Source organism: Armigeres subalbatus, chromosome 1 (genome assembly GCF_024139115.2).
Source record: "Armigeres subalbatus isolate Guangzhou_Male chromosome 1, GZ_Asu_2, whole genome shotgun sequence".
NCBI classification, from domain to species: domain Eukaryota; kingdom Metazoa; phylum Arthropoda; class Insecta; order Diptera; family Culicidae; genus Armigeres; species Armigeres subalbatus.
In genome coordinates this window covers 236,720,543-236,746,155 of record NC_085139.1, presented here as the reverse complement: position 1 = coordinate 236,746,155, position 25,613 = coordinate 236,720,543, and the positions used below count along the sequence as shown (strand labels likewise).

Below are 25,613 nucleotides of genomic sequence, written 5' to 3'. Positions count from 1 at the left end.
TCGATACTTCCACAGTGACTGCATCAGAATCTTTGCCGTTGTAATTGCTGCTCCTAGTAGTTCTACGGGGTCAAATAGCGTAGCTATAACCGAAAGTACTTCCCTTTTGCTGAACTGTTGATTCGGTCGCACCGAGGGAATTGTCTTGAGAAAGTCCCTCCAAGACCTTGGTGTAGTATTGATTTGATTTGATTTATTTGATTTGATTTATTTATTTATTTGATGGTAGGCAGCATGCCCATTATCTTATTCTAAAAATACATACATGCATTGGTCATTCAACTAAAAACTATGACTAAGTACATATTTGATTTGTTCTCTAGACATTATTACATTTAAACGTTTACAGTTTGCATTATACAGAGACATCATACGATACATCGGGTCATTTCTAGCATAGTTCTGAAATCTGTTGGGAATTTGAAATTGTCGAGAATATCTTAAACCTACTCTTCCCTCGTAAAAAGTAACTTGTCCTAACAAGTAAGGAGACACATATTTTCCGTCAATAATATACTTTAAAAAAAGCGCGTCAGCTACCTTTCTCCGGGTTTCTAATGTATCGAGCCCAACCAGCATACATAGCGAGTTGTAGTTGGGTAAAGCATCTCTCAGCCCAGATTTCGAAGCGCGAAGCGCACAAATTTCTGTATGCTTTCGATTCTTGATTTGTGTGTTTCGTAATACGGTTGCCAAACTATGCCTGCATACTCTATACTTGAACGGACCAGTCCGACGTAGAGTGCGATTATAGTATAGGGATCATCAAAATTATGTCCAAGACGTTTAATCATTCCAAACATTGCGTTTGCCTTCGCAATCACTTTTCTGTGTGATTAACAAAAGTTAATCCACGGTCCAATTCAATCCTAAGTCATTTGTACACGTTGTCCGATTTATCAGCATTGTATTCACCCGGTAATCAAAATTAATTGCGTTGATCTTTCTGGAGAAAGATACTACATTACATTTTGATACATTAACTTTTAGGCCAAACTTCGCACAGAAATTTGAGAAGCGATCAAGATTTCGTTGAAGATTCCAGCAGTCCTCGAAACGACGTATTGGGAAGAAAATTTTAACATCGTCAGCGTAGATAAGAATATATGCGCCTTCCAGGAAACTCGGCAATTCATTCATAATGACGATGAAGAGTAAGGGCCCAACTTTCTGCCTTGCGGTCCACCATACTCTCCTCGTACCGGCTTAGATTTCCATTTATTAACTTCAACGCACTGAATCAGGTTTTCCAAATATGTTCCCAGCCAACAAAGTACTGATCCTTCAATGCCATGCTTTCCCAAGACAGACAATATGGCGTTAGTGTTAATTACATCGAATGCTTTTGACATATCCGCATAAATTGCATCCACTTGCACACCGTCCATCATCCATTGCGTTGTCCTGGACACAAATTCTGCCAAATTGGTGGTTGTAGATCGTTTTTTCATGAAACCATGCTGCTGAACTGCAATCCTGGGTTCAATCCACGCATAGAGTCGATCGTATACAAGGCTTTCGAACATGTTTGGTATTGCCGATAAAATAGCTATACCTCGATAATTCTCCACTGCTTGCTTGGAACCAGTGATGGGAAATGTCAAAAAAATGTCATGGGGTTGCTATTACTAATTTGCTAATAACTTTTTTCAAAAGTTATGTACAATTAGGATTTTTTTATTAACATGTAATGCTCAAAGGATCCTACAAGTTTGCCAAACAGGTCATTGTTCTAAATACACAGTATGAGGCACGATAACGAATTTCAAAAAATGTCACGGAATGTCATGACATTAATGTCATTTGACACTAATTCGGCTCTCACGGCGCCAATTTCAGTTTTAGAGCAATGACCTGTTAGAAAAAGTTTTAGTATCCTTTGAAGGCTTTATATTCATATACACCCAGGTAAAACATACGATTGTAAATTACTTGTGAAAAAAGTTATTAACAAATTATTCCCATGACATCGATATGACATTTCCCGTCACTGCTTGGAACCCTTTTTATGGAATGGTCCAATATGCGATATTTTCCCCAGTATTGCGAAGTTGCCGCAACGCAAAGACAGGTTGAACAGACTACTTAAAGGTACTGCAAATGCATCAACATACTTCTTACCGAAAAATTCGAAATACCGTCAGGACCAATGCTTTTGGAGGTGTCCAACTGTTCTATTTTTTTGACGCACTTCGGCAAGAGTTCAAGAAAACTCCGGGAACCTTTCATGACATGTGTTGATTTCGTGTGCCTCAGTCTGATTACATTCTGAATAAACAGCATTGAAAAAATCAGCGAACAGCTCAGTTGCTTGTTCAGAGCAGTCAGCTTTTTTTGAATGGTACATCACATTTACTGGTATTCCTGTGTCACGTCGCTTCTTCCGTACATAGTTCCAAAATAGTTTTGGATTTCCCTGAATATTCAGTTGTAGTTCGTGCATATACGCTTTATACTGCGATCGCTGCTTATTTTAAATTCACTTCTAGCTTGCCTATACATGCATTCGTCATGATGAGATTTACTTTTTCGAAATTTGTTGTAGAGCTTCTTCTTAGTCTTCATTAGCTGTATTGTATCGAAATCAAACCATTCTGGGTACCTAGCACTTCCTGGCTTATTACTAATAATGCGACAGTGCTTCGAAAAAATTTCATATACGATAGCGTAAAATGCCAGTACGTTAAAATCAACAGCGTTACTCACATGATGAAAATCACTACCTAATAAATCAAACATCTCGAAGCAGCACAGGAAGCTTACCATGGAATCGATCATAGGTTTCATTATTTGTGAGTCGAAGCAATCATTCTCAATGAAAATGTCACTCCATTCTACGGCTAATAGCTCTTGCATGACAGCAGTGTGATCACACCGCTGCAAGTCCAGTCGTGTATGCGTGTTGGCTGATCGATTGTTGAGTCCTCGTCGTAAATGAGCTTGTTGTAGTTAACGGTGAGCATCATCGCATTGTGGTGCGTTTCATTTTGAACTAAAGGTTCACACAGCTCAGTTTGAACGCACTCCTCGTCGTTAGTGAAAATAAGATCGAGAAAGCGATTGTTTTGATTCGGTATTCCACACACTTGCAGCAAACCACTGGAAGACATTTCGTCAACAGTGATGGATTCCTCCGGTGTGCGAACTTGTAGAGGTAAGAGATGAAGATCATTTTCATTTTCACGGTACCAAGTAGTGTTTTTCAAATTGAAATCGCCAACAACGATGAATTTGCTTTCAGGACTCGCTACTTCAACCATGCTGCGAACGCTCTCGGTATACGATCTATACCGTGCCAGGCTTGCGTCGGGAGGTAAGTAAATACAGCACAAAAATAAATCAATATTCCAATTGATATTTTCACTGTGGCTTCTTCATTGCAGATTGATTCTTTGACGATGGAGCTAGCGAGCGAGGCTTTCACGGCAATAAGAACACCGCCGCCAGAGGATTTATCGGCATTGGACAATGTACGATCGCAACGGTATGTAACGTATGATTCATGAAATATCATTTGATTCGTAATTAAGAGATCCAAATTGGTTTCACAGAAAACATAAATATCATAGTCATGTTCGAGGGACGACAAGAACACTGACTGCAATCGATTAGCACCGCGGATGCTGTTCATGTTTTGGTAATAGATACGCAACTCTTCATAGGAGCGAGTCTGATGTGCTTTATTCGTTCCAGGAACAGAAACGGACGTAGAGGAGGTGGGAGAATTTGAGAACGTTGGCGGGGAAACGGTGAGGGGTGTGTGCAAAGTGAGAGTAGGGCTCGAAACGAAAGACCTCAGGGCGTGTGGAGCGAGCAAATTCGAACTCTCGGAAATATATACCCTTTTGCCACGACGTGGCCAGCAGTGCCTTTTCTCTTAAATCCATTTGTACACCGACCTTGAAGGAAACGAAGGACAATTCCTCAAGTTTTCGACCCTTAGGAATGAGCTTAACCGCTTGTACATCCGACTCAGTTTCCAAATTTCGCTTTACCAATTGTGAAATGTCATCTGTAGTAGCACTGGGGTCAAATTGTGAGAGATACAACCAACATTTTGCTCGCGTCGAGCCAAGGGTACGACGAAGCTTTGATCATCCTCTTTGCTCCCTATCTGCTCTTTTCGTACAGTTTGCGGTTTTTCGAATTGCTACCATCAATTCTATTCCTTTTAGCAAGCTGTGAAGAGAAACTGAATTCTCCTACACGTTTTGGAGTGCGGGGTGTCAGGCTAAGTATAGAATTGATTTTCGCTGTGTTTTGTTTGATTTCGGTTCGCAGTTCTTCTAACACTTTGTTCTGCTGCACCTCGAGGTGTAGCATAGCCTCATTGGTCGATGCAATTGCCTGACGAAAGTTTGCATTTTGCATCATTTTCGTACAGGACAAACACATCCAGAAAAGTTGTGAGTTTGTCTGGATGAGAGTACGGGTTTCTGCACACAGATGTACGCAACCGATATGAAATGTTGACTTACAAAAACCACCACATACAATTTCATCTTCCACAACGAGATCGTTGCTGCAGGCAAAACAAATGGAAGCCATTGTTGGTATCAGTCAGTGTTCACTATTTTTTAAGTGGCAAATCGCACCAATCACTTCGATAACTTGAATGAACTCCAGAATATACAAATTCACGTAAGTGTTCTGCGTCGATACGGGCAATCGAAGAATACGAATTATGCTATAATACTGTGTAATTTACCGGGACACACCGATGTAAACAAAGCGCGTTCAAAACCAGACGAAGGATGAATAAGCCTACTTGCAAGTAGTCCGAGTATTCAGAGTAAGCGGCTAATGATTTATACTGTTTGGAAGCCGTAGGTTTATGATTGATAATTTTTAAAAAATCTCTCTTTCACAATACTCAATATTTTTCAATCACTTGTTTTACTCCTAATTGATCCAATTGTAGAAAATAAAAATGTAGATTTCAAAATCTCGCTCTCCGATGCCACACCACTGAGCCGGAGTGATTCTTTCCACTTTTACAAAACGGTATTATCAAATAAACACCTACCTGAAAATCGTCCTAGTGCTCGTTACAATCATTGCTTCAAGCTTTCAATTACCACACCATAATGCTTAACACACGCACTTCAATCTAATCACAAGAACTTATATAAACATAATTAGAATACATTTAAAAATATATTCTCAAACCGAACAAAAAATCACCTCGGCCCAAAAACTTCTAGCCGGTCGTGCTGCCAAAAGGCCAGGAGAATGAAAATGATCCTTCATCGTTAATAGGAAAACTGTCTAATACGTTGACGCTATCATGTTATTTATAATTTTCTCAATTTCAAAAGGTGAAAAAATATTGTATTTGGAAAAATTTTTGGATGAGTAAATATATCTTCTCAACCAAATAAAAATGATTATGAATGATACCATCTGGCATCTTGCTGTCGTGGAACGTGCATATTTTTGTTTACGTCGCATTTTCTACCGTCCCGAGAATGAGAAAAAAATGTTGAGAGATTGAGTGAAATTTTGCTTAGGCCGGGAACTGGTTTTATTATATGCCGGAATGGAAATCGCCATGACTGAAATGAGTGCTGCACCTCGTTAATTTAAATCAAATAAAAGCTATTTTAAACGATATTTAGCGAAGATAGAAGCGAAGATAGTTGAGGGGTAACGTTCGAGGCTCTCACTCGGAGGGTCCTATGTTCGACGCTTGTGCTGTTTCAATTTTAAAACGAACAGTCGCACCGTTCTTCAACGGCGAATTCCATTCAGCCGTTTTCGGCTGGAATACGACATGTCGCAGTCGGTAGTGTTTGGTTTTATATTTGTAACTAGCGCACGATAATGGTGCTTGCCACATCCATTAATGTGCTTGTTACTAAATGGTAAGTATGCTCTCATGTTGTGGATTTCGGAGCGAGCAGGTCTCCGAAATCATGAAGAAAAAAAAAATACCGAAGCGAGCAGGTCTTCGAGTGTTTAATAAAACATGATCGCGGAGCGAGCAGGTCTCCCGAGGATAGAATAAAAGATTCCGGAGCGAGCAGGTCTCCGAGGCATTTTTTTTTGTTTATTCCGGAGCGAGCTGGTCTCCGAGGCATTTTTTTTGTTTATTCCGGAGCGAACAGGTCTCCTAGGCATTTTTTTTTCTATATTCCGGAGCGAGCAGGTCTCCGAGGTTTTTTTTGTTTATTCCGGAGCGAGCAGGTCTCCGAGGCATTTTTTTTTTGTTTATTCCGGAACGAGCAGGTCTCCGAGGCATTTTATTTTGTGGTTTTTTTCCGAGGTATGTTGACGTCGAACTACGTCTGTGACCACTTTGCAAATGCGAAGCAGAATTTCAAGACATTTTGTGTTCATTCCGTAGACGTAGGACTACGGCTGTGTATTCTATAGAGGAGTACACTTTGCGAATGTAAAGGACTCCGAGGCATTTTCGTGTTTATTCCGGAGCGCGTAGGACTCAGAGGCATGTTGGAGTAGGGGTTCGTCTGTGTATTCAAAAAAAGAGTACACTTTGAAAATGCAAAACTCCAAGGCATTTTGTGTTCATACCGGAGTGATTAAACATCAGAGGCATTTTGACGTAGGACTGCATCTGGGTATTCTATAGAGGAGTACACTTTGCGAATGCAGACTCCGAGGCATTTTTGTGAATATGAGTAAAACTCCGAGGCATGTTGACGTCGAACTACGTCTGTGACCACTTTGCAATTGCGAAGCTGGATTCCAAGACATTTTGTGTTCATTCCGTAGACATAGGACTTCGTCTGTGTATTCTATAGAGGATTACACTTTGCGAATGTGAAAGACTCCGAGGCATTTTTTGTTGATTCCGGAGCGAGTGGAAATTCGAGGCATGTTTACGTAGGACTACGTCTGGGTTTTCTATACAGGACCACACTTTGCGAATACAGAGCAGGTGTCCGAGACAATTTGTGTTCATTCCGGAGCGAGTAGAAATCCGAGGCATGTTGACGTAGGATTACGTCTGTAGAGTACATTTTATGAATGCGAAGCAAACCTTCGAGGAATTTTCGTGTTTTTTCCCGAGCGAGTAAAACTTCGGTGCGTGCTGAAGTAGGGCTACGTCTGTATTCAACAAAAAAAGTTTACTTTGAAAATACAAAGCAGGACTCCAATGCATTTTGTGTTCATTCCGGAGCGAGTAAACATCAGAGACATTTTGACGTATTACTGCATCTGGGTATTGTATAGAGCAGTACACTTTGCGAATGCATTGCAAGATCCCGAGACATTTTTTGTTTCTTTTTCGGAGCGAGTAGAACTTCGAGACATGTTGACACTGGACAACGTCTGTGTATTATGTGGAGTACACTTTGTGAATGCCAGCCGACCTTCAAGGCATTTTCGTGTTTATTCTGAAGCGAGTAGAACGCCGAAGCATGTTGACGTAGGACTACGTCTGTGTATTCTATACAAGAGTACACTTTGTGAATGTGAAGCACTCCGAGGCATTTTTGTTTATTTCGAAGCGAGCAGAACTCCGAGGCATGTTGACGTAAGACTACGTCTTGGTACGCTATAGAGGACCACACTCTGCGAATACAGAGCAAGACTCCGAGAAAGTTTGTATTTATTCCATTTTGTGTTCATTCCGAAGCGAGTAAAAAATCCGAGGCATTTTGACGTAGGAATACGTCTGTGTATTCTAAGGAAGAGTAAACTTTGCGAATGTGAAGGACTCCACAGCATTTTTGGTTATTCCGGAGCGAGTAGAACTCCAAGGCATTTTGAGGTAGGACATCGTTTGTGTATTCTATAGAAGAGTATACTTTGCGAATGCAGAGCAGGACTCCGATGCAACTCCAAGACATGTTCGTCTGGGTATTCTATAGAAGACCACACGAATGCAGAGCAGGACTCCGAGACAATTTTGTTCGTTCCGGAGCGAGTAGAACTCCGAGACATGTTGACGTAGGATTACGTCTGTGGCTTCTATGAAGGAATACATTTTGCAAATGGACTCCGAGGCGTTTTTTTATGTATTCCAGAGTGAGTAAAACTCCAAAAAAAGTTGACGTAGGACTACGTTTGCAAGTTCCATAGAGGATTGCTCTTTGCGAGTACCGAGCAGGACTCCGAGGCATTTTTAGTGTATTCCGAATTGTGCAGGAGCAAGTAGAATTCCGAAAAAAATAAAATAAAATGTGACCCACAATCATTATTAGTTTTTAGCGAAAATATGACGGTACTTAACATATCAAGTTTGTTCTTCTTTGCATTAGATGTTGATGGTACTACAATATTAAGAATTGTTTTAATTTATTTTGAAGCAATTTGGATATGATTTTTCTTTATAATGAAATGTTTATAAAATTGAAATCATATTCTTACAAAGTTGAAAGAGTAGGGAAGGAGAAAGATGTAGTATTCAGAGTAAGCGGCTAATGATTTTAGTTTGTATAAGTGATTCTAGACTATGAATTGATTCTGCTATTGCGGATAGTACATTAAACATAAGCAATCAAATATACCAATCGTGAAATCACATATTTCGCGTGCCCCAATTTACCGTACAATGTGGCAAGTTTTACATTAGACTTGATTCGAACTCTAAATTTTGCATATGCACTAATATTGATCTCTATCGTGAAAGAATCTGTGCATGATTGAGTATTTGAGAGTATGGAGAGCAACATATTGAATTTTCTGACGAACTTTGCTTCATTTAAGCGTGTGCCAATGAATCCGGTAGCTTGTGAGGGGCTGAGAGAGGTTGCCCGGCGGGGTATGGCAATGCTAGCGCATTGCTGCCAGCGCAGTGTGAGATGGTGTTGGTAGCGCCATCTGGTTGAGTGGCAACGACGAAGATTGCACCGTCAGTTTGTTGTCGAATTTTAAAACGAACAGTCGCACCGTTCTTCAACGGCGGATTCCATTCAGCCGTTTTCGGCTGGAATACGACACTTGAGACTGTTGGATGCCCACTACCTGATCCAGAAACCACCTCTTCCCGTCATTTCACTTAACTGTTTTTGCAACTCTCAAGCATCTTCCACCGTGTTTGATCCTGTGATGACATCATCCATGTATGTATCTTCGCTCAGCGCACGTGATCCGCGAGGATATGCCGTTTCTTCATCCACCGCTAGCTGTTTGAGGGCCCTTTGGGGCCGTACACTAATTACGTAAGCATTTTTCTAAGATTTTCAGCACCCTTCCCCCCATGTAAGATTTTTCCCATATAAACCATTTTTTATTTATATGGAGCGTAAGAAAATGGCAGACCCCCCACCCCCCCAAGTGCTGACGTAATAAGTGTACGAATATAATGTACAGATCCTGATCCTGATCCACACTACCCATCCGACAACCGATTCATTCAGCGTCGGCAAGTGGTTGCGTAAGTTAATCCTTTGACCAGTTTCGAAGAAATCGATCGACACCGAGCACCAAGTGCACCCTGCTGAACTCAAAGAAGGCGGGATCTACCAGTTTGATTCCTGGGGGTATCGACCAACCACCCGTGCGCATCGTAGTAGTTGGCAGATTCACCGTTACGTTGAAAAGAATAAGGAAGTTTATTACTTGCGAGAAAGTAGAAACTCGCGATCGCACCACCGCTTGTATTTTGTGTTTGACCTTGGTCCCTGCTTGACCAATTCCATTTCCTCTAGCAACCGCTGCGACCTTTGCAGAACTATCCTTCTCCGACCTGAAACACACCAAAGTGTGGCGACGACCCTGATTCTTGCAATTTAACTTGGACTGGCACTCCTTGGACAAATGACCGACTCGGATACAATTCTTGCAGAGGAAGTGGGTTTTCAGCGGGGCATCAGCCACCGACATCCGTTGGAACACGCCACATTGACGGAGGTAGTAGCTCTCCTTACATGCCACACATCGTGCTCCTGACGATGACCGCATCGTGCTGTAGCTGGCCTTCGCTGTGGATTGCTTCTGCCTCTGGGGTTATTGCTGCCACCGTTGAGCCGCCTTCGTTGGAAGCGACTCGAGAACACGTATCCTTCGCTGCATAAACTCCGTAAGATCCTCCATAGTATCCTGCTCCTTCGTGGATGAAAACTCCTCCCAACCTCGGCGGGTTACCGGGTCCAAACGATTATGGATCAGGGAAGTGAACAAGTCACGGAAACAAATCCACTCGTCGATGTCGCCGTTGAAGGACTGTAGCTTGATCTGCGGCAGTCGCACATGGTCGAGGACACCATGCACCATCGAGTCATTAGCACGCGTTGACTGATCCTGCTCCCGTAGACCAATCCTCTCTAAGCGCATGTTGATATCAGTCGCGGTGGTGGCTTCATTGTAGCATTGAACGAACTTCCCAATATCGTCCAGGTCGGCTTGAATTTCTCCCAGCTTCAAGACCAAAGCCTTCAACGATGTCAGCTTTCGGGACGCCACGAAGATTGGAGTTACTCGCACACGAAACGGAAAGAGAGATGAATGATGAAGTGATCCACGTGATTCCAAGCTTCAGCAGACATATGCTGTGTATAATTACCTGGCACAGTGAAATGCAAACATCAATCCAGTTATCGCAGAATGGCACCAAGTGCATTTTAGGATCCGTTACAATGCGCAATGTTTCGTCGAAGAGGAATTATTTATTAAAAATTGTGCAGTCACTGTCGTCCTGTCGTTCTCACCCAGAAAGTAATAATGCACCATCAGCAGAATTCCCCACCGGTCGATCACCGATGTTCCAAATAGGCAGGCATAGGAAATGTCAAGTTAGCAATAATAAGTTAAAAAAGGTAGTGAAAGACAGTGAATAGGGCAGTTCATAGTTAGCAAGCAGTGAATTCAAATGTAATTAGTGTAAAGTTTGACTAATAATTTTTTTTTTATAATTCCGTAACACTCGTTACTATAATTATATACGTTCAGTAACTCACCTAGACAAATAACTGATGGCTCGAGTTCTTAGTATCAACTCGTCTTCTCACGTTGCTGAAGCTGGGTTGTGTCACTAATGGTAGATCCTATCATTAAGTTCAATCCAACGAAAAAGGGTGCGCTGAAACAGTTCCAATTACTGCTTCTTCGTTGAGAACCACTGGATAGCCTTTCCAATAGTAAGTGGTTGTTCCGATGTGAAAAAACGAACAAATACGTCTAAATGGCGTAAGAATCAAGAAATGTATGCTTCGGCCGAACATATGCTGAACATGAGTAATTTACCTGGCAGATAAACAATCGCATATCGTAGATGACAATCTCATAGGCGATGAAGCTTGACGCACGACCTCGACGTATCCTTGGGCCAGTCTAACACGAATGAATTGAATCTGTTGTACTCGTCGAAATGCGATCCAGTAGTCAGCTCTCAGACAGGTCACAGGGTTGCAGGATTTCGCGTTCTGTGCATTCTGTAGTGATGGCGCGAATCCAAGCGCGATATGTTTCTTAGCCTTCCTGCCTTTGTTTCCAAGGTTCTTTATCCTTCCGTGGTCCTATATTCATCCGGTTCGAAGGACCAACATGTCCAACATGGAAATACCTCATATGGTCTCCTTAACACTCTTTCGGAAACAGGGGTACTTCCCGGTACAACTATTTCTCCCATGGGCACAATTCGTCCTTTCCTAGATCGATTTTTTTCACACTCGCGGTTACAAAATAACACCACTTCTTTATTTAACTTAAACGAAATATTCCGGAACTATACATTTTATTCATCTTAACGCTAACATCTTATTTCTTATAGACTACATATCATAAACAAATTAACAAATTTGGCCGAACGGTGGCCATTACCGGCGTGCCTGCCTTCGCGTTACTGTATAGTAATTAACTGGCAAGAGTAACGATATAGAAATTATCAGACCGATTATTACAACTGTGGAAATGGACACGAGTAGGGAATAGTGAGAATGTGAACACTCTCTTATCAGCATCTCGTTTAATCTCGCCATCATACCCACCACTACAAATTTAGACAGACATCTCTCCATAGTTCTTACCGGTAACAGATGGTCTTTCGCCAAATCAATCAGTTTCCAGAATGCAGGATAGACGAAAGTTGTTCATATCTAGTCGGGTGCCTTGCTGAACGGATGGACAGCTTATTGTTCGATTTAATGGCTCGCAGTTAATAAAATATACTGCCGTCATACGCATATTTGTCCCATGTTTGCTGGGATTTCCTATGTACATGGGACAATTATACGTAGAACGGCAGTATAGATCATATCCATTTAATAAACTTGATGTATTTTTGCCGAATATTTTGCATCAAATTCAGGAAATATTTAGCTTCTATTTTTGGTCCGAAAAATTTGTCTGCACAAATTGACAATTTTTAGGGTAGGGACACGGCAGGTATTTCCGTCCATCGTCATAGGGGCTAAAACCAACGAAAGCAACGTACATTTGCTAGAACTCCACTATAGCAGAACGTTCCTCCTCCTGAGCTTACGATTTGGTACGCATGAATTTTACAAAAAAGCGTCTCTTTTATTGGTTTTCGAGACTATGACGAACAGACGAAAATACCTGCCGTGTCCCTACTGTATTTGAAAAATCACCTAGTAAAAAAAAGTAAACTAATAGGGTTACTGCTCCTGGACTTCATCTCATAGCTCCGATATTGGTCTCACGAAAAACAAAGCAATGAAAAGGTATTTTGTTTGTTTATTATTTTTGTGATTTTTTTCAGCAGTGAGCATGCATGTTAGCAAAAAGAAGTGACGAAATTGGTGCGGAATTGCTTTGTTTCGCGATGAGATGAATATATGTACAGTGAGATGGAAAACGGAACAGTTCCCCTAGTTCAATTTTCATTGGAAGTGTAGGGTAGATGTACTATATTTCGCCACCTTGGTAAAACAAGTAGTTTTTTAACGCTCTAGTGCAATATTTTACCTAACTGTATTAAACAATCATACAGCTCTAGTAAACATGCATACGTTAACTAAAAATGTTGTTATTGTAATTCTACGATTTCTGATGAAAGTGTGTCTAAAAATAATTGTCTCGATACCATGGCAATTTTTGTCCGCTTGAAGAACAGGCCAAAATAAACAAATGCCAGAAAAACTGATCAAACCAAGACATAATATTCAAAACGACTTATCTGCTTTTGTAAATAAAGATTCAAACGACGATTTGACGAATCTGATAGCTCTCCCACGCAAACCAACACCATCAATAGGTAGGTGAAGGATTCCACTACCTGTTGATGGTGTTGGTTTGCGTGGGAGAGCTATCAGATTCGTCAAATCGTCGTTTGAATCTTTGTTTACAAAAGCAGATAAGTCGTTTTGAAAATTTTGTCTTGAAACCTTCAAAATTATGACCAATATACGTACACAATCATAAAAAACTATTCAGAAATGCGATTAGTAACGGTTTTATATATAAAAAAGTTCATGTTTTTGTCTTAATTTTGTTAAATATAAGGTGGCGAAATTTAGCACATCAAATATGGTGATTTCAATTATAGCGGCGAAAATTTAATAGTAGTTCTCAAATTTAATCCTGAGTTAATTTTAGCCACCATCAACAGCATCGGTTGTCTTCTTATTTTTATTTGGATTCGTCTATTTAAAACAGATTTTGTGAACGCACAATACATGTTTCATAAGCTCCTGGCGTTAGTAGACGTATTCAAAGCAATGGATCTCCATTTATTATCAAGAACGACCTTGAATGAAATATAGTCCATTTCTTCGCACGACTTCCATCTTGATACGAGCTTTGTGACATTATGTGTGTTTCTCCTAATCCCGTAATTCCGAATGAATAGCATACTAAAGTATCGATTTCTCGTTCGCTTACACGATTATCGATGTTTGAAAGCAACCGTGAAAATGTTTTTTTCGCTTTGCCACCAGAGTTAATAATTGAGCAACCAAAAAACAAATCTGACAATTATTGTATAATATCTGGGCATAAACAATTCTGTAAGCTTTTTATACATATATTGTATTACAATAATACAAATCTGTATTATTTCAATACAACAATTGTATAAAAAATTTCCGAAATTGTATATGCCCAATTATTATACAGTTTCTGTAAGGTTCATATGCAGAACTGTATTAAAATCTGCCTCCCGCTGGTTGGGTGAGCCAACACTGCAAGCCAAATTATTTTGGCGTTCGGTTTATGTTCATTAAGAATATGCCAACATTGATTAAATAAAGCAAAAAAATGTTAAACAATTAAAAACGAGGTCCCGACATTTATTTTAGGTTTTTTGGAGCGGCAACCTGTGAGTTTCAAATGCCTCTAATCATATTTCTGTTACAATATTTTTAGTTTTTAAACTTGTTCTTCCTTCCTTCCTATTGGCATTACATCCCCACACTAGGACAGAGCCGCCTCGCAGCTTATTGTTCATTAAGCACTTCCACAGTCATTAACTGCGAGGTTTCTAAGCCAAGTTACCATTTTCGTATATCATGAGGCTAACACGATGATACTTTTATGTCCAGGGAAGTCGAGACAATTTCCAATACGAAAATTGCTTAGACCGGCACCGGGAATCGAACCCAGCCACCCTCAGCATGGTCTTGCTTTGTAGCCGCGCGTCTTAGCGCATGGCTAAGGAGGGCCCCAAACTTGTAATGCTTGGTAAATAAGTATAATGACCATATGCAATGGATTTAGTGTGGATATTGATGAGAAATATGAAGAAACTACTTGAAACTGTGTTGTGCAAACACCTCAAAACCGTGTGAAGGAAAAAATCCTAAAACATGACTTATATTCCATAAAATCTGCAAAACTCGACACTAGAAGAAAGAAGAAAAGATAATAAACTATACGTAGCCGAAAACTTGTTCAAAATTTGGAAAAAACAAAAAGGTCGAAATATTTTAAAAAAACAAGTGGGGAAGGGCCGTTTGTTCGAAACCCATTCGGCCGAAAGCCATTTGGCCGAATGCTACTAGGCCGAAAGTTGTTTGGCTGAATATACCATTAGGCCTAAGGTCATTCGGCCGAATGGGTCATTTGGCCGAAAGGGTCGTTTGGCCGAAAGGGACATTTGGTCAAAAGGGTCGTTTGGCCGAAAGGATCATTCGGCCGAAAGGACCATAAGGCCGAAAGGGTCGTTTGGTCGAAAAGGTCATTTGGCCGAAAGGGTAATTTGGCCGAAAGGGTCGTTTGGCCGTTTAGGCGAAAGGGTCGTTTGACCGAAAGGATCATTCGGCCGAAAGGACCATAAGGCCGGAAGGGTCGTTTGGTCGAAAAGGTCATTTGGCCGAAAGGCTCATTTGGCCGAAACGGTCATTTGACCGAAAGGGTCGTTTGGCCGAAAGGGTCGTTGGACGCAAGACGTCTCACTTCTCACTCCTCATTCCTCACTTCTCACTGTGAAGACATTTCACTACTCACTTTTTACAGCTAGAAGTGAGAAATGAAGAGTGAAAAATGAGACGTCTCACTTCTCTTTTCTCACTTCCCACTGTCACAGTGTCACTTTTTACAGTGAGAAGAGAAAAATAAAGATTGAGAAGTGAGACGTCTCACTTCACACTCATCGTTTCTCATTTCTCACTTCCCACTGTGAAAAGTGAGTAGTGCAAAGTGGCTAGCTAGAAGTAGGAAATGATGAGTGAGAAGTTATAACCGTCAGCCTTACTGACCTTCCCGACTTAAAAGTGAGATGGCTTAAGCGCCATTCCCGAGGGAGACCATCCACCAATATTTGGGTTGCCCGACCGTTGAGACCTTTCAGGTGAAGAAGGCTCAGTTTTTAAATTTGGTCCGGGAAGTAAGATGGCTGACTGAAACTGTCCGCAAAAAGAAACGCTACTAATGCGATTTGTGAATAAAATTACTTAGAACACGATTGCAATTAACGGCCAGTGATGAATTATATAAAGGGGGTTTTATCATCACCGGCAAGTATCCCGAAATTCCCAATCGAACCGACCCGTATCCGATTAAAAGGTTGCCCGGTTGGATTCGGAGCCAACCTCCCCAGTAAAATAACCACAAAAAAGGGCAAACTGCTAACGGAAAACGTGTAACATGAAAAACACTCAATCAATTTTACTTAATAGGAACCATCATTTATTGCTGTAGTCTATCCGTCAGCTTTCAAATTTCTCGTACGCTACTCTTGAAATGTTTTTACATTACGCATCGAAAAGACAATCTTTTATCCAAACATGTACAAGCTTTATTTCTTCCTTCTATCCTATCACACTAGTGTTCATTTCTCGTTTCTCTTCTCTTGCTACTCTACTCTTGCTCTCTCTCAACCTTACCAATGCTCTATGGTCCCTGTCCAGGGCTCTACATTACGGGTGGGAAGATGTGTAGTTGTGTTGGTAATCCGAGCTCGGTGAATTTTGTACTCACCCAGTGAACTTTTCGGTTTTCTTATGGCAAAATGTTCACGATTCGGTTTCCTTATGGCAACTAACCAAAACAAAGAAAAACTTTCCGTCGAAATTGAAGTATTGCACAAGATTTTTCTCATGCAGTACTAAGATTCCGTCGTATTTATGCTGACAACACATCCCTTCATTGAAAATTTTCAACATTTTGCTCAAATTGGTTACTTCAAAAAAGTAAACAACAGCTGATTCGGTTTCTTTATGGCAAATTTTCGATGAATTTTTTCCGTTGCAACGGCAAAACACTCACCAACACTCGCAAAACTCGGTCGTTTGGGCCACCCGATATATACCACGGACGGACGGACGGAAAGTTTTTCTTTGTTTTGGTTAGTTGCCATAAGGAAACCGAATCGTGAACATTTTGCCATAAGAAAACCGAAAAGTTCACTGGGTGAGTACAAAATTCACCGAGCTCGGATTACCAACACAACTACACATCTTCCCACCCGTAATGTAGAGCCCTGCGCCGGGGGTAGGCGGAGTGCCTTTCTGCTGCTGCTTGGCGGTCGGTTCACTCGATCATCGGAACTTTCTCAAATGGCGCGCGACGCGACACGTGCGTCGAGGTTCCCCTAGTCGTCACTAGAGGAACGGAAATACGATTGCGCTGATGTACGTCCTGCCTAGGGAGCGTAGAAAAACGGAGCGTGCCCCGGGAGAACTTCTGAGCCTGATGGTGGGGTCAGAAATGGTCACTGGCGTTCGGTTGTGATGTTGCGGACGGTTGAACGGCTTGGCAAGAAACCTTTAGAATAATTTAATACACGTTCTACGTGTTAATTTAACATCACATTTAGCACAAATAAGCACGAATTACGTTTAATTGCACGAAGCCACACACGATAACACACCGCCTTTTCACAATAGCACACACAATTACTATTTGCTACAACTAAGGGAAAGGAATTTGAATTTAATTAAGTTTAACTAATTGATTATCTTTCATGTCACTACCTATTACAAGACACCACGGCGCGAGAACTTTGGGCCACTCCTGCCTCTTCCACGGATCAGTTCGAAGTGAACTTGATCAACTTGGGAATCCTCAGATTAACCGCCAAATTGTAAATTGCATCACCGGACATCACGAAGTTAATTTCGTGATTCCGAAAAACTCTCGCGCTCTAAATAATCATATTCGCGCATGTTTGCGTCTCTTTCCACGAACAGCTTCAATCATCCATCTCGCTGTTCGGCCCCAAAATCTTGGGTGGGAAAAAAACGCCAAAGATCAACGCATCCTGAAAGGATTCCCAACGGGTCGATGCACGCGGGCGATAGCATGTGCTACAAGCCACCCGGCAGATTTGATCAGTTTTAATGGGCAAATAATTCCCACGGCCGCTCACAACGTCAGTAGGAACTCACATAATCAATTTTGTTTTGCGCTTCTTGCGCATGTAGTGAATTTTGAATTTGTGCTCTAGGCTGGTTCAACATATTTGGCAAATTATTAAATTGATTTATTAAATCCCAATTACGAATTTATTTATTTATTTCGTCAAGCATTGTAGACTACAAACACATTGTTTCACCTAAACACTATCTGTTTTAATCACTAGACAACTATTATGCTATACTATTCATTGTTTTCCTCACTAGCGTGTTAGACATTGATATGTCGATGACCTCACAATATTTATTATATATGTTCATCATAGAGTTGAGCGGTCCATTTTTAGCATAGGATGTGCGTTGCAGATTTAGTTGAAATAAGTCACGATTTCTCAAGGTACGCGTAGGTGCATAAAAGTTCAAGCCTGACAGAAGGCTTTCTGCTTTTATCTGATGTGAGATTAAACCATTAACGAATGTTACACAACCAACTTTTCTTCTTTTCTTAAGTGTTTCGATATTAATCAGTAGGCACCGAGATTCATATGACGGAAGCGGTAGGGTTGACCAACCTAACTTTCTAAGAGCAAAAAGCAAAAACTGTTTTTGTACTGATTCGATTCGATTTGAGTGGACTTCTTGATAGGGTGACCAGACAATGCTACAGTATTCTAATATTGATCTGACGTAGGACACATAGAGTGTTTTTATCGTGTAAGGGTCATTGAAATGATAACTGAAACGTTTAATGAATCCAAGCATGTTATGTGCTTTATGAATAATGACGTTATAATGTTCTAGAAAGATCAACTTGGAGTCTAATAATAACCCTAAGTATGTTACAAGTAACATATAGTTACGCGTGAACCTTTCCGATCAACCAGCAAGGTCAGCATAACCGCCCTTGCTAAGACATCATCGCGCCACCGAGTCACCACGCCACCAAGTCACCGTTGTTACCAAGTGTAGTCAGCAGTTTTGGAGGAGTTCGACCCCGTTGGCCAGGTATTGCAGCGTAGACAGATTTAATTAATAAATAGGGTTCGATCAGAAGACGGACAGTTAGTCTTTATTCAGAGTAGGAAGTGTTAGTTACAATTAGATCTTAAGTAGTGAAACCATATTAATGTAATTAAAAGTGAATAAAGTTATTTTTTTTATAATAACAGTCTGTGAGACTTATAATTGGCGCAGCCGTACGGAACTGGCTGGAGTGAATCATTGTGATAAAAAAGTGGAATAGTTACGATTAATAACCGTGATTGAAGTGATTCCGTGGAAAGTATTCCAAAATACTTGAAACATCCGAAGCACCACAGGGAAGCTTATCATCAAAGTGAACCGCTTAGGACTTGAGGATCCCCCCGCAGTGAACACTTGAGAACCAACACCGTCCAGCCGGGACTACGCACAACGACAGCATAAAATCGTGAGTAATTTTATTTAATTATCCTCATTCAGTGCAACTCAACCGCAAAGCGGGCATCAGTGTGTGATATTTTTATAAACATTCACGTCGTTAGTTTGTACTACCAGATAGGCAAACTAAGAGAGAAGCGAATCAACACTTTACGTGGGCTTCTTGGCAAGTAAGAGAGAAGCGAATCAACACTTTTTAGTGGGCTCCTTGACTACTTCACAAACAGAGATTTTTCTTTGTCCCCCTCACATACGCATTTGACTGTGGTTTTCAGTGGTTTAATTTGATGCCAAAAACCAAGTCAGCGTTAAAAGAAGCTCGAGCGCTGCTCAAAAGGTACAAATTAAAATTACCGACAGTAGCTCAGACTCAGAAGCTTCCAGTGTAGATTCTGGCGAATTCTCTCATATCCCAGTTGAAGAGACCCCAGATATCTGCTCTCTAACTTTAGAAAACATTACGATGGAACAGATTTCCGCCCAGATGAGTAACCTTACCCAAATGATGCAACAGTTAATGGAACGGCAAGATCAGCAACAACTGGCTATTAACTCATTATCATTGAACTAGCCAAACGTCGCTGCAACGCCGCAACAAAATAGAGGAACGATGGAAGACTTCTTTAAGCTTCCTGATCCAATTAAAGTCATTCCAAAATTCGATGGTAGCCGAAAGCAGTTGACTGCTTGGCTCACAACGGTCGAAAACACTTTAGAAATTTTTAAACCCCTAGTAACACCAAATCAGTTTGCCATCTATGTGTCTGCTGTAATACACAAAATAGAAGGCAAAGCTAAAGACATAATTTGTTTGTTTGAAACCCTCAGACATTCGAGGAAATTCAAGAAATTTTAACCAACGCTCTTGGCGACAGGCAGGAGCTAACATTTTACAAGAGCCAACTTTGGCAAAACAAAATGATGGACACTATGTCCATCCATAAATACTATTCAAGGTGTAAGGAGATTACGCAAAATATCAAGACTTTGGCTAAGCAGAAACAGAAGTACAAGGATAACTGGGATGCGATCAACGCATTTATTGAGGAAGATGCTCTAGCCGCATTTCTTGCCGGGTTGAAAGAGCCGTACTTTGGTTACGCTCAGGCCGCTTGCCCAGAGGATATGGAGGCAGCCTATGCTTTTGTTTGTAAATTTAGATCGAAAGAGGCAACCGCTTCCAATATGGAACAACTTCCAACAAGAAATAGACAGAAACATAAGAAAGACAAGACAGGCAAGACAGAAAATTTGAAAATAAGGAATCAACTCAACCTATGGATATAGGTTCAACAAGATCGAAATTGACTCTTAATAGGAAACAATTATATAACACTGAAATCGCGGAACCAGATAAATCCTCAGAATCAGAATCAGAAGACGAAAACATTGACCTAAATTTTTGCTGGACTCAGCAAAAGTAAGAGAAACTTGAACTACCTACCTTACTTGACCAGTAAAAACTCACAAACAGGACAGACCATTAGACTTTTAATAGATACAGGGCCAATAAAATGTTATACGTCCCGGTATAATCACAAACATAACCACGACGAAAGACACCAGAATAAAGAATATTTCAGGAAACCACAGAATTAATAAGAAAGGAAAGGCAAACCTAATTGACAGAAACGTTACCCCACAAACATACTACGAATTGAACTTTCATGATTATTTCGATGGTATTATCGGTTCTGAATTTTTGGCAAAATGTAAAGCTACAATCGATTACAATAAGGAAATCCTTATCATCAATAACCAAAAGATACAGTTTGACAAGTATTTCCCCGCTAGAAGATTATATTCACACACCCTCGAAATTAATACATCAAAAGATGGAGATTGGATTGTCCCTACCTTTCAGAAACTGCACAGATCGATAGTAATTGAACCAGGACTTTATAATTCCACTAAAAAATCCATAGTTAAAGTAATTAGTAACAAAAACTCAGTTGATCCATTAGTGAACGGATATTTTGACCTTAAAGTAAATAATTTTGAAACGATAACACCCGTTGATTTAGAACCATGCTCTTCAATTGACAAAGATACACTATCTAAAATAATACGTACCGAACACTTATCACCACTTGAAAAGGATAGACTCTTCGAAACGATTCTGAAAAATCAAAGCGTACTTTTGAAACCAAGGGAAAAATTGACTGCAACATCTATTATAAAACATCAAATCGCTACCACTGATGATGCCCTGTCTATACAAAAATCTTATCGATATCCACATGCTTACAAAAAGACGTCGAAGAACAGATACAGGAACTTTTGGATAATGGTATAATTCGTCATAGTACTAGTCCATACTCATCTCCTATTTGGGTAGTCCCAAAGAAGAAAGATGCCTCCGGAAAACAGAAAATTAGAGTCGTCATCGACTACAGAAAGCTGAATGATAAAACGATTAGTGATAAATTTCCAATACCACAAATTGAGGAAATATTAGACAGCCTAGGAAAGTCCATCTACTTTACCACATTAGATCTGAAATCAGGTTTCCACCAGATTGAAATGGATCCAGCACACCAACCTAAAACAGCATTTTCCACCAGTTTAGGTCATTTTGAATTTACTAGGATGCCGTTTGGCTTAAAGAATGCACCCGCCACTTTTCAGCGGGCAATGAATAACATACTTTGCGAATACATAGGAACTATCTGTTTCGTATATCTAGATGACATTATAATTATCGGAAAAGACTTGAAAACCCACTTGGAAAATCTTTCAAAATTCTTAATAGACTAGCATCATTCAATTTGAAAATCCAATTGGATAAATGCGAGTTCATGCGCAGAGAAACTAAATTTCTAGGTCACGTTATCTCTGAGGACGGTATTAAGCCTGATCCAGAAAAATACAAAAGATCTTAGATTGGAAACTTCCTCAAACACCAAAACAAATTAAGCAATTTTTAGGGTTATCAGGATATTACAGACGGTTTGTCAAAGATTATTCAAAGCTCACTAAGCCTATGACAAAGTTTTTAAAAAAGAATCAGACTGTTAACACTGATGACACTGATTACCAAACTTCTTTTGAAAAATTGAAAAACATTATTGCGTCCGACCAAATCATGGCGTACCCGGACTTTAAATTGCCCTTTATTCTAACAACAGACGCTAGTAATTATGCTATTGGCGCTGTTTTATCCCAAATTCAAGAAAATGTGGAAAGGCCAATCGCTTTCACAAGCAGAACTCTAACCAAAAGTGAAATCAACTACAGCACCATTGACAAGAAGCACTTGTCCTCGTATGGGGAGTGAACAAGTTCAACGCATTTCTTCATGGTAATCAGTTCACTCTTTTCACGGACCATAAACCTTTGCAGTACATCAAAAACTGCAACAAAAATTCTAGGATTCTGAACTGGAGAATGGCATTAGAAAACTATGACTATACTATCAAATACAAACAAGGTAAAACAAACGTCGTCGCCGACGCTTTGAGCAGAAAATTAGAAGACAATTTAGAAATGAATTTCAATAACATACTTCCCCCCATTCCAGAAGATGAACCACAGGATAACCAAAGCAACCCATCCAACTCGGAAGAAGATGATGTTGATACTATCCATTCAGCGGAAACATCAGATGACTACTTCATCCACTGCACGGAGCGGCCTATAAACTACTATAGAAATCAAATTATTTTCAGGATCTCCCGAATCTGTACTGACATTACTGAAACCCCTTTTGAACATTTTCGACGAATAATAATATGCAGACAAAACTTCGACGAAAATACCGTTACAGATATTTTAAAGAAATACCATAATGGAAAGCAATCCGCTATCCTTGCACCCGAGAATCTACTACCAACAATTCAGGAATCTTACAGGAAAAACTTTAACGAGACCGGACACTTCGTAATTACACAATTACAAGTTGAAGACGTTACAAACAAAGAACGACAAGACGCCATAATCAATAAAGAACACGAACGTGCTCATCGTGGTGTGAACGAAGTAGAAAACCAAATTAAACGTAGTTATTTTTTCCCTAAAATGACCTCGAAAATCAAAATAGTAACTAAAACTTGTAAAATTTGCAACACCCACAAGTATGAAAGGAAGCCTTATAACATAAAGCTTTCTCCGAGACCAATTTGCGACAGACCCTTCGATAGAATACATATGGACATTTTCCAAATAGACAAACACAATTTCCTATCCTTTGTAGACTCATTTTCCAAACACGCTCAAATGATCCCAATGCAGACGAAAAACTTGATCGACGTTAAGAACGCCCTTGCACAATATTTTACATCGTTCGGCATACCCAGACAAATCATTACGGATCACGAAACTACTTTCAGATCCATTGATCTCAAAAACTATTTAGACCATTTGCACATAGAATTGAAATACGCGTCATGCTCTGAATCAAACGGACAAGTAGAGAAAACCCACTCAACGATTATTGAAATAGTAAACACCAACAAATACAAATTTCCAGATCTTAGTACTACAGCTATCGTTCTGTTAGCCATTTCCCTTTATAACTCTTCAGTTCACTCAGTTACTAAGTTTACCCCAAATGAAATAATATTCAATAATAACAATATTGGAGAGCCAAATTCAATTCGCAATAATTCAGAAGAACTATTTGAAAAGTTAAAGCTAACTTAGAGAAAGGTAAACAAGTTCAGGTTAATAGGAACCAGAATAGGGAAGATCCACCAGAAATTTCAGAAAACCAAGATGTATTTTTGATTCCAAATATTAGAAAGAAATTGGATCCTAGAGCAAAAGCCACGACAGCACACGATATAAAGGAAAAATAACAAAAACGTGAAATGACATAAAAGCAAAATCAAGCGTATTGTGTAATAAAACTTATGATCTGATTCTCTTTTTTCTGATTTCGTTACAGCATTCGAGCGTTAGTCACCTCTAATTATTCAGAAGACACAAAGTAGAAATGTACACGAAGTTAATATTATTTTCGATTATTTTGAATGCGAATTGTCAGCACTTGGAAATCAAAAATTTAAATCATGATCCTCTTTTATTGCTACATGTTCGAAATTGTTATATTCAAACAGGCATTGTTAAAGTAATACATCCGATAAATTTGACTGTGTTAGAAGAAAACGTGAATTTATTCTTAGATATCTCAAGGAAAATAGATAGAACCCTTCCAATGTCGAATTTAATTGCGCGGAAAAGTAGGCAACTGTTAGACAACTTATATCAGCTAAAACCCCTGCAGAAAACTCGCAGACAGAAGAGATGGGACTCCGTCGGGACAGCTTGGAAGTGGATCGCAGGTAGCCCAGACGCAGAGGACTTGCGAATCATTAACAACACCTTCAACGAGTTAATCAACGAGACCAACAAGCAGATACAGATCAACCATGTTATAAACGAAAGGATTACGAAAATCTCGGACACAGTGAATACATTGATCGATCATCATACAACTTTGAACACCATACTACTGAAGGATATAGACGCAATAATCTTACTTCTATCCATGGACGCAACAAACAATATTCTCGAAGACATCGAAGACGCCATTCTACGAGCCCGAGTTTCATTACCGAACAGCAAGCTACTAACAATCAAGGAAATTTTTTTGATAGAATCTATTCTCAACAAGCAAGGAATTGCGACAAGGTTTCCTGAAGACGCACTTAACTATGCCACCCCGAAAATAGCCAGTACCAATGAGATGATGCTCTACATTCTAGAACTTCCACAGACGAATGGAGATTGTAAGATTTTCGAAATTTTACCATTGATCACAAATAACACGGTTCTAACGAACACCCCCAACTACGTGATCAAGTCTAACAAGAAGCTTTTTACAACAAACCATCCAGAAAACGCCGTTCAGCAACTACACGAAGCAAAACCATTCATCGACTCTTGTGTATACCCGATAATTATGGGAATGGTAAGCCATTGCAACGCAACAACTACAAATCAAACGAATCTTCAACTCTTATCAGGAAATAGAGTACTCGTAAACAACGCAGTGAACCTGAATTTAACCACGAATTGCTGACCGCATGATAGAGCATTAACAGGAAATTATCTTATAGTTTTCATCAATTGCACCATCAAAATTGACAACCAGACATTCATCTCCAAAGAGATAACCATACAAACAAATCATTTGGAAGGAATACTCCCAGGATTGCTTATCAACAAGACTATCATCAGTCAATCAAACTTTTCAACGTTAACTTGGCAAACGTTGAGCAACAGAAAACGGATTGATCACGTACAACTCAAACAATTCGAGCATAGAAGATGCCTTTTTGAATTTTCGGCGGTTTTTCAACCACCACTGTTTTAATATTGGCAATAGCAATTATCTGTCCTTACAGGAAACGAGTCGTCTTTAAGATTCATTACCCTCACACCAACGACAAAGCAACCAGAATTGAGAAAACTTCTAAGAATTCTACAAAATTGTCCGAGGACGTCCAATCTTACCCCCCGGAGGAGTTACGCGTGAACCTTTCCGATCAACCAGCAAGGTCAGCATAACCGCCCTTGCTAAGACATCAT

General features: G+C 40.0%; 1 protein-coding gene and 1 long non-coding RNA gene across 2 annotated transcripts; both read left to right on the top strand.

The window, feature by feature from the left end:
• Positions 1-2,922: 2,922 nt before the first annotated feature.
• Positions 2,923-3,675, top strand: LOC134211936 (uncharacterized). Its single transcript, XR_009979156.1, has 4 exons — positions 2,923-3,154; positions 3,242-3,313; positions 3,384-3,484; positions 3,552-3,675. It is a non-coding gene; the product is annotated as an uncharacterized LOC134211936 (long non-coding RNA).
• Positions 3,676-19,064: 15,389 nt separating this feature from the next.
• Positions 19,065-25,104, top strand: LOC134207107 (uncharacterized). Its single transcript, XM_062682825.1, has 2 exons — positions 19,065-19,092; positions 23,968-25,104. Exon 2 carries the CDS (start codon positions 24,016-24,018, stop codon positions 25,102-25,104), a length of 1,089 nt encoding a protein of 362 aa, XP_062538809.1. The 5' UTR covers positions 19,065-19,092; positions 23,968-24,015.
• Positions 25,105-25,613: the final 509 nt, after the last annotated feature.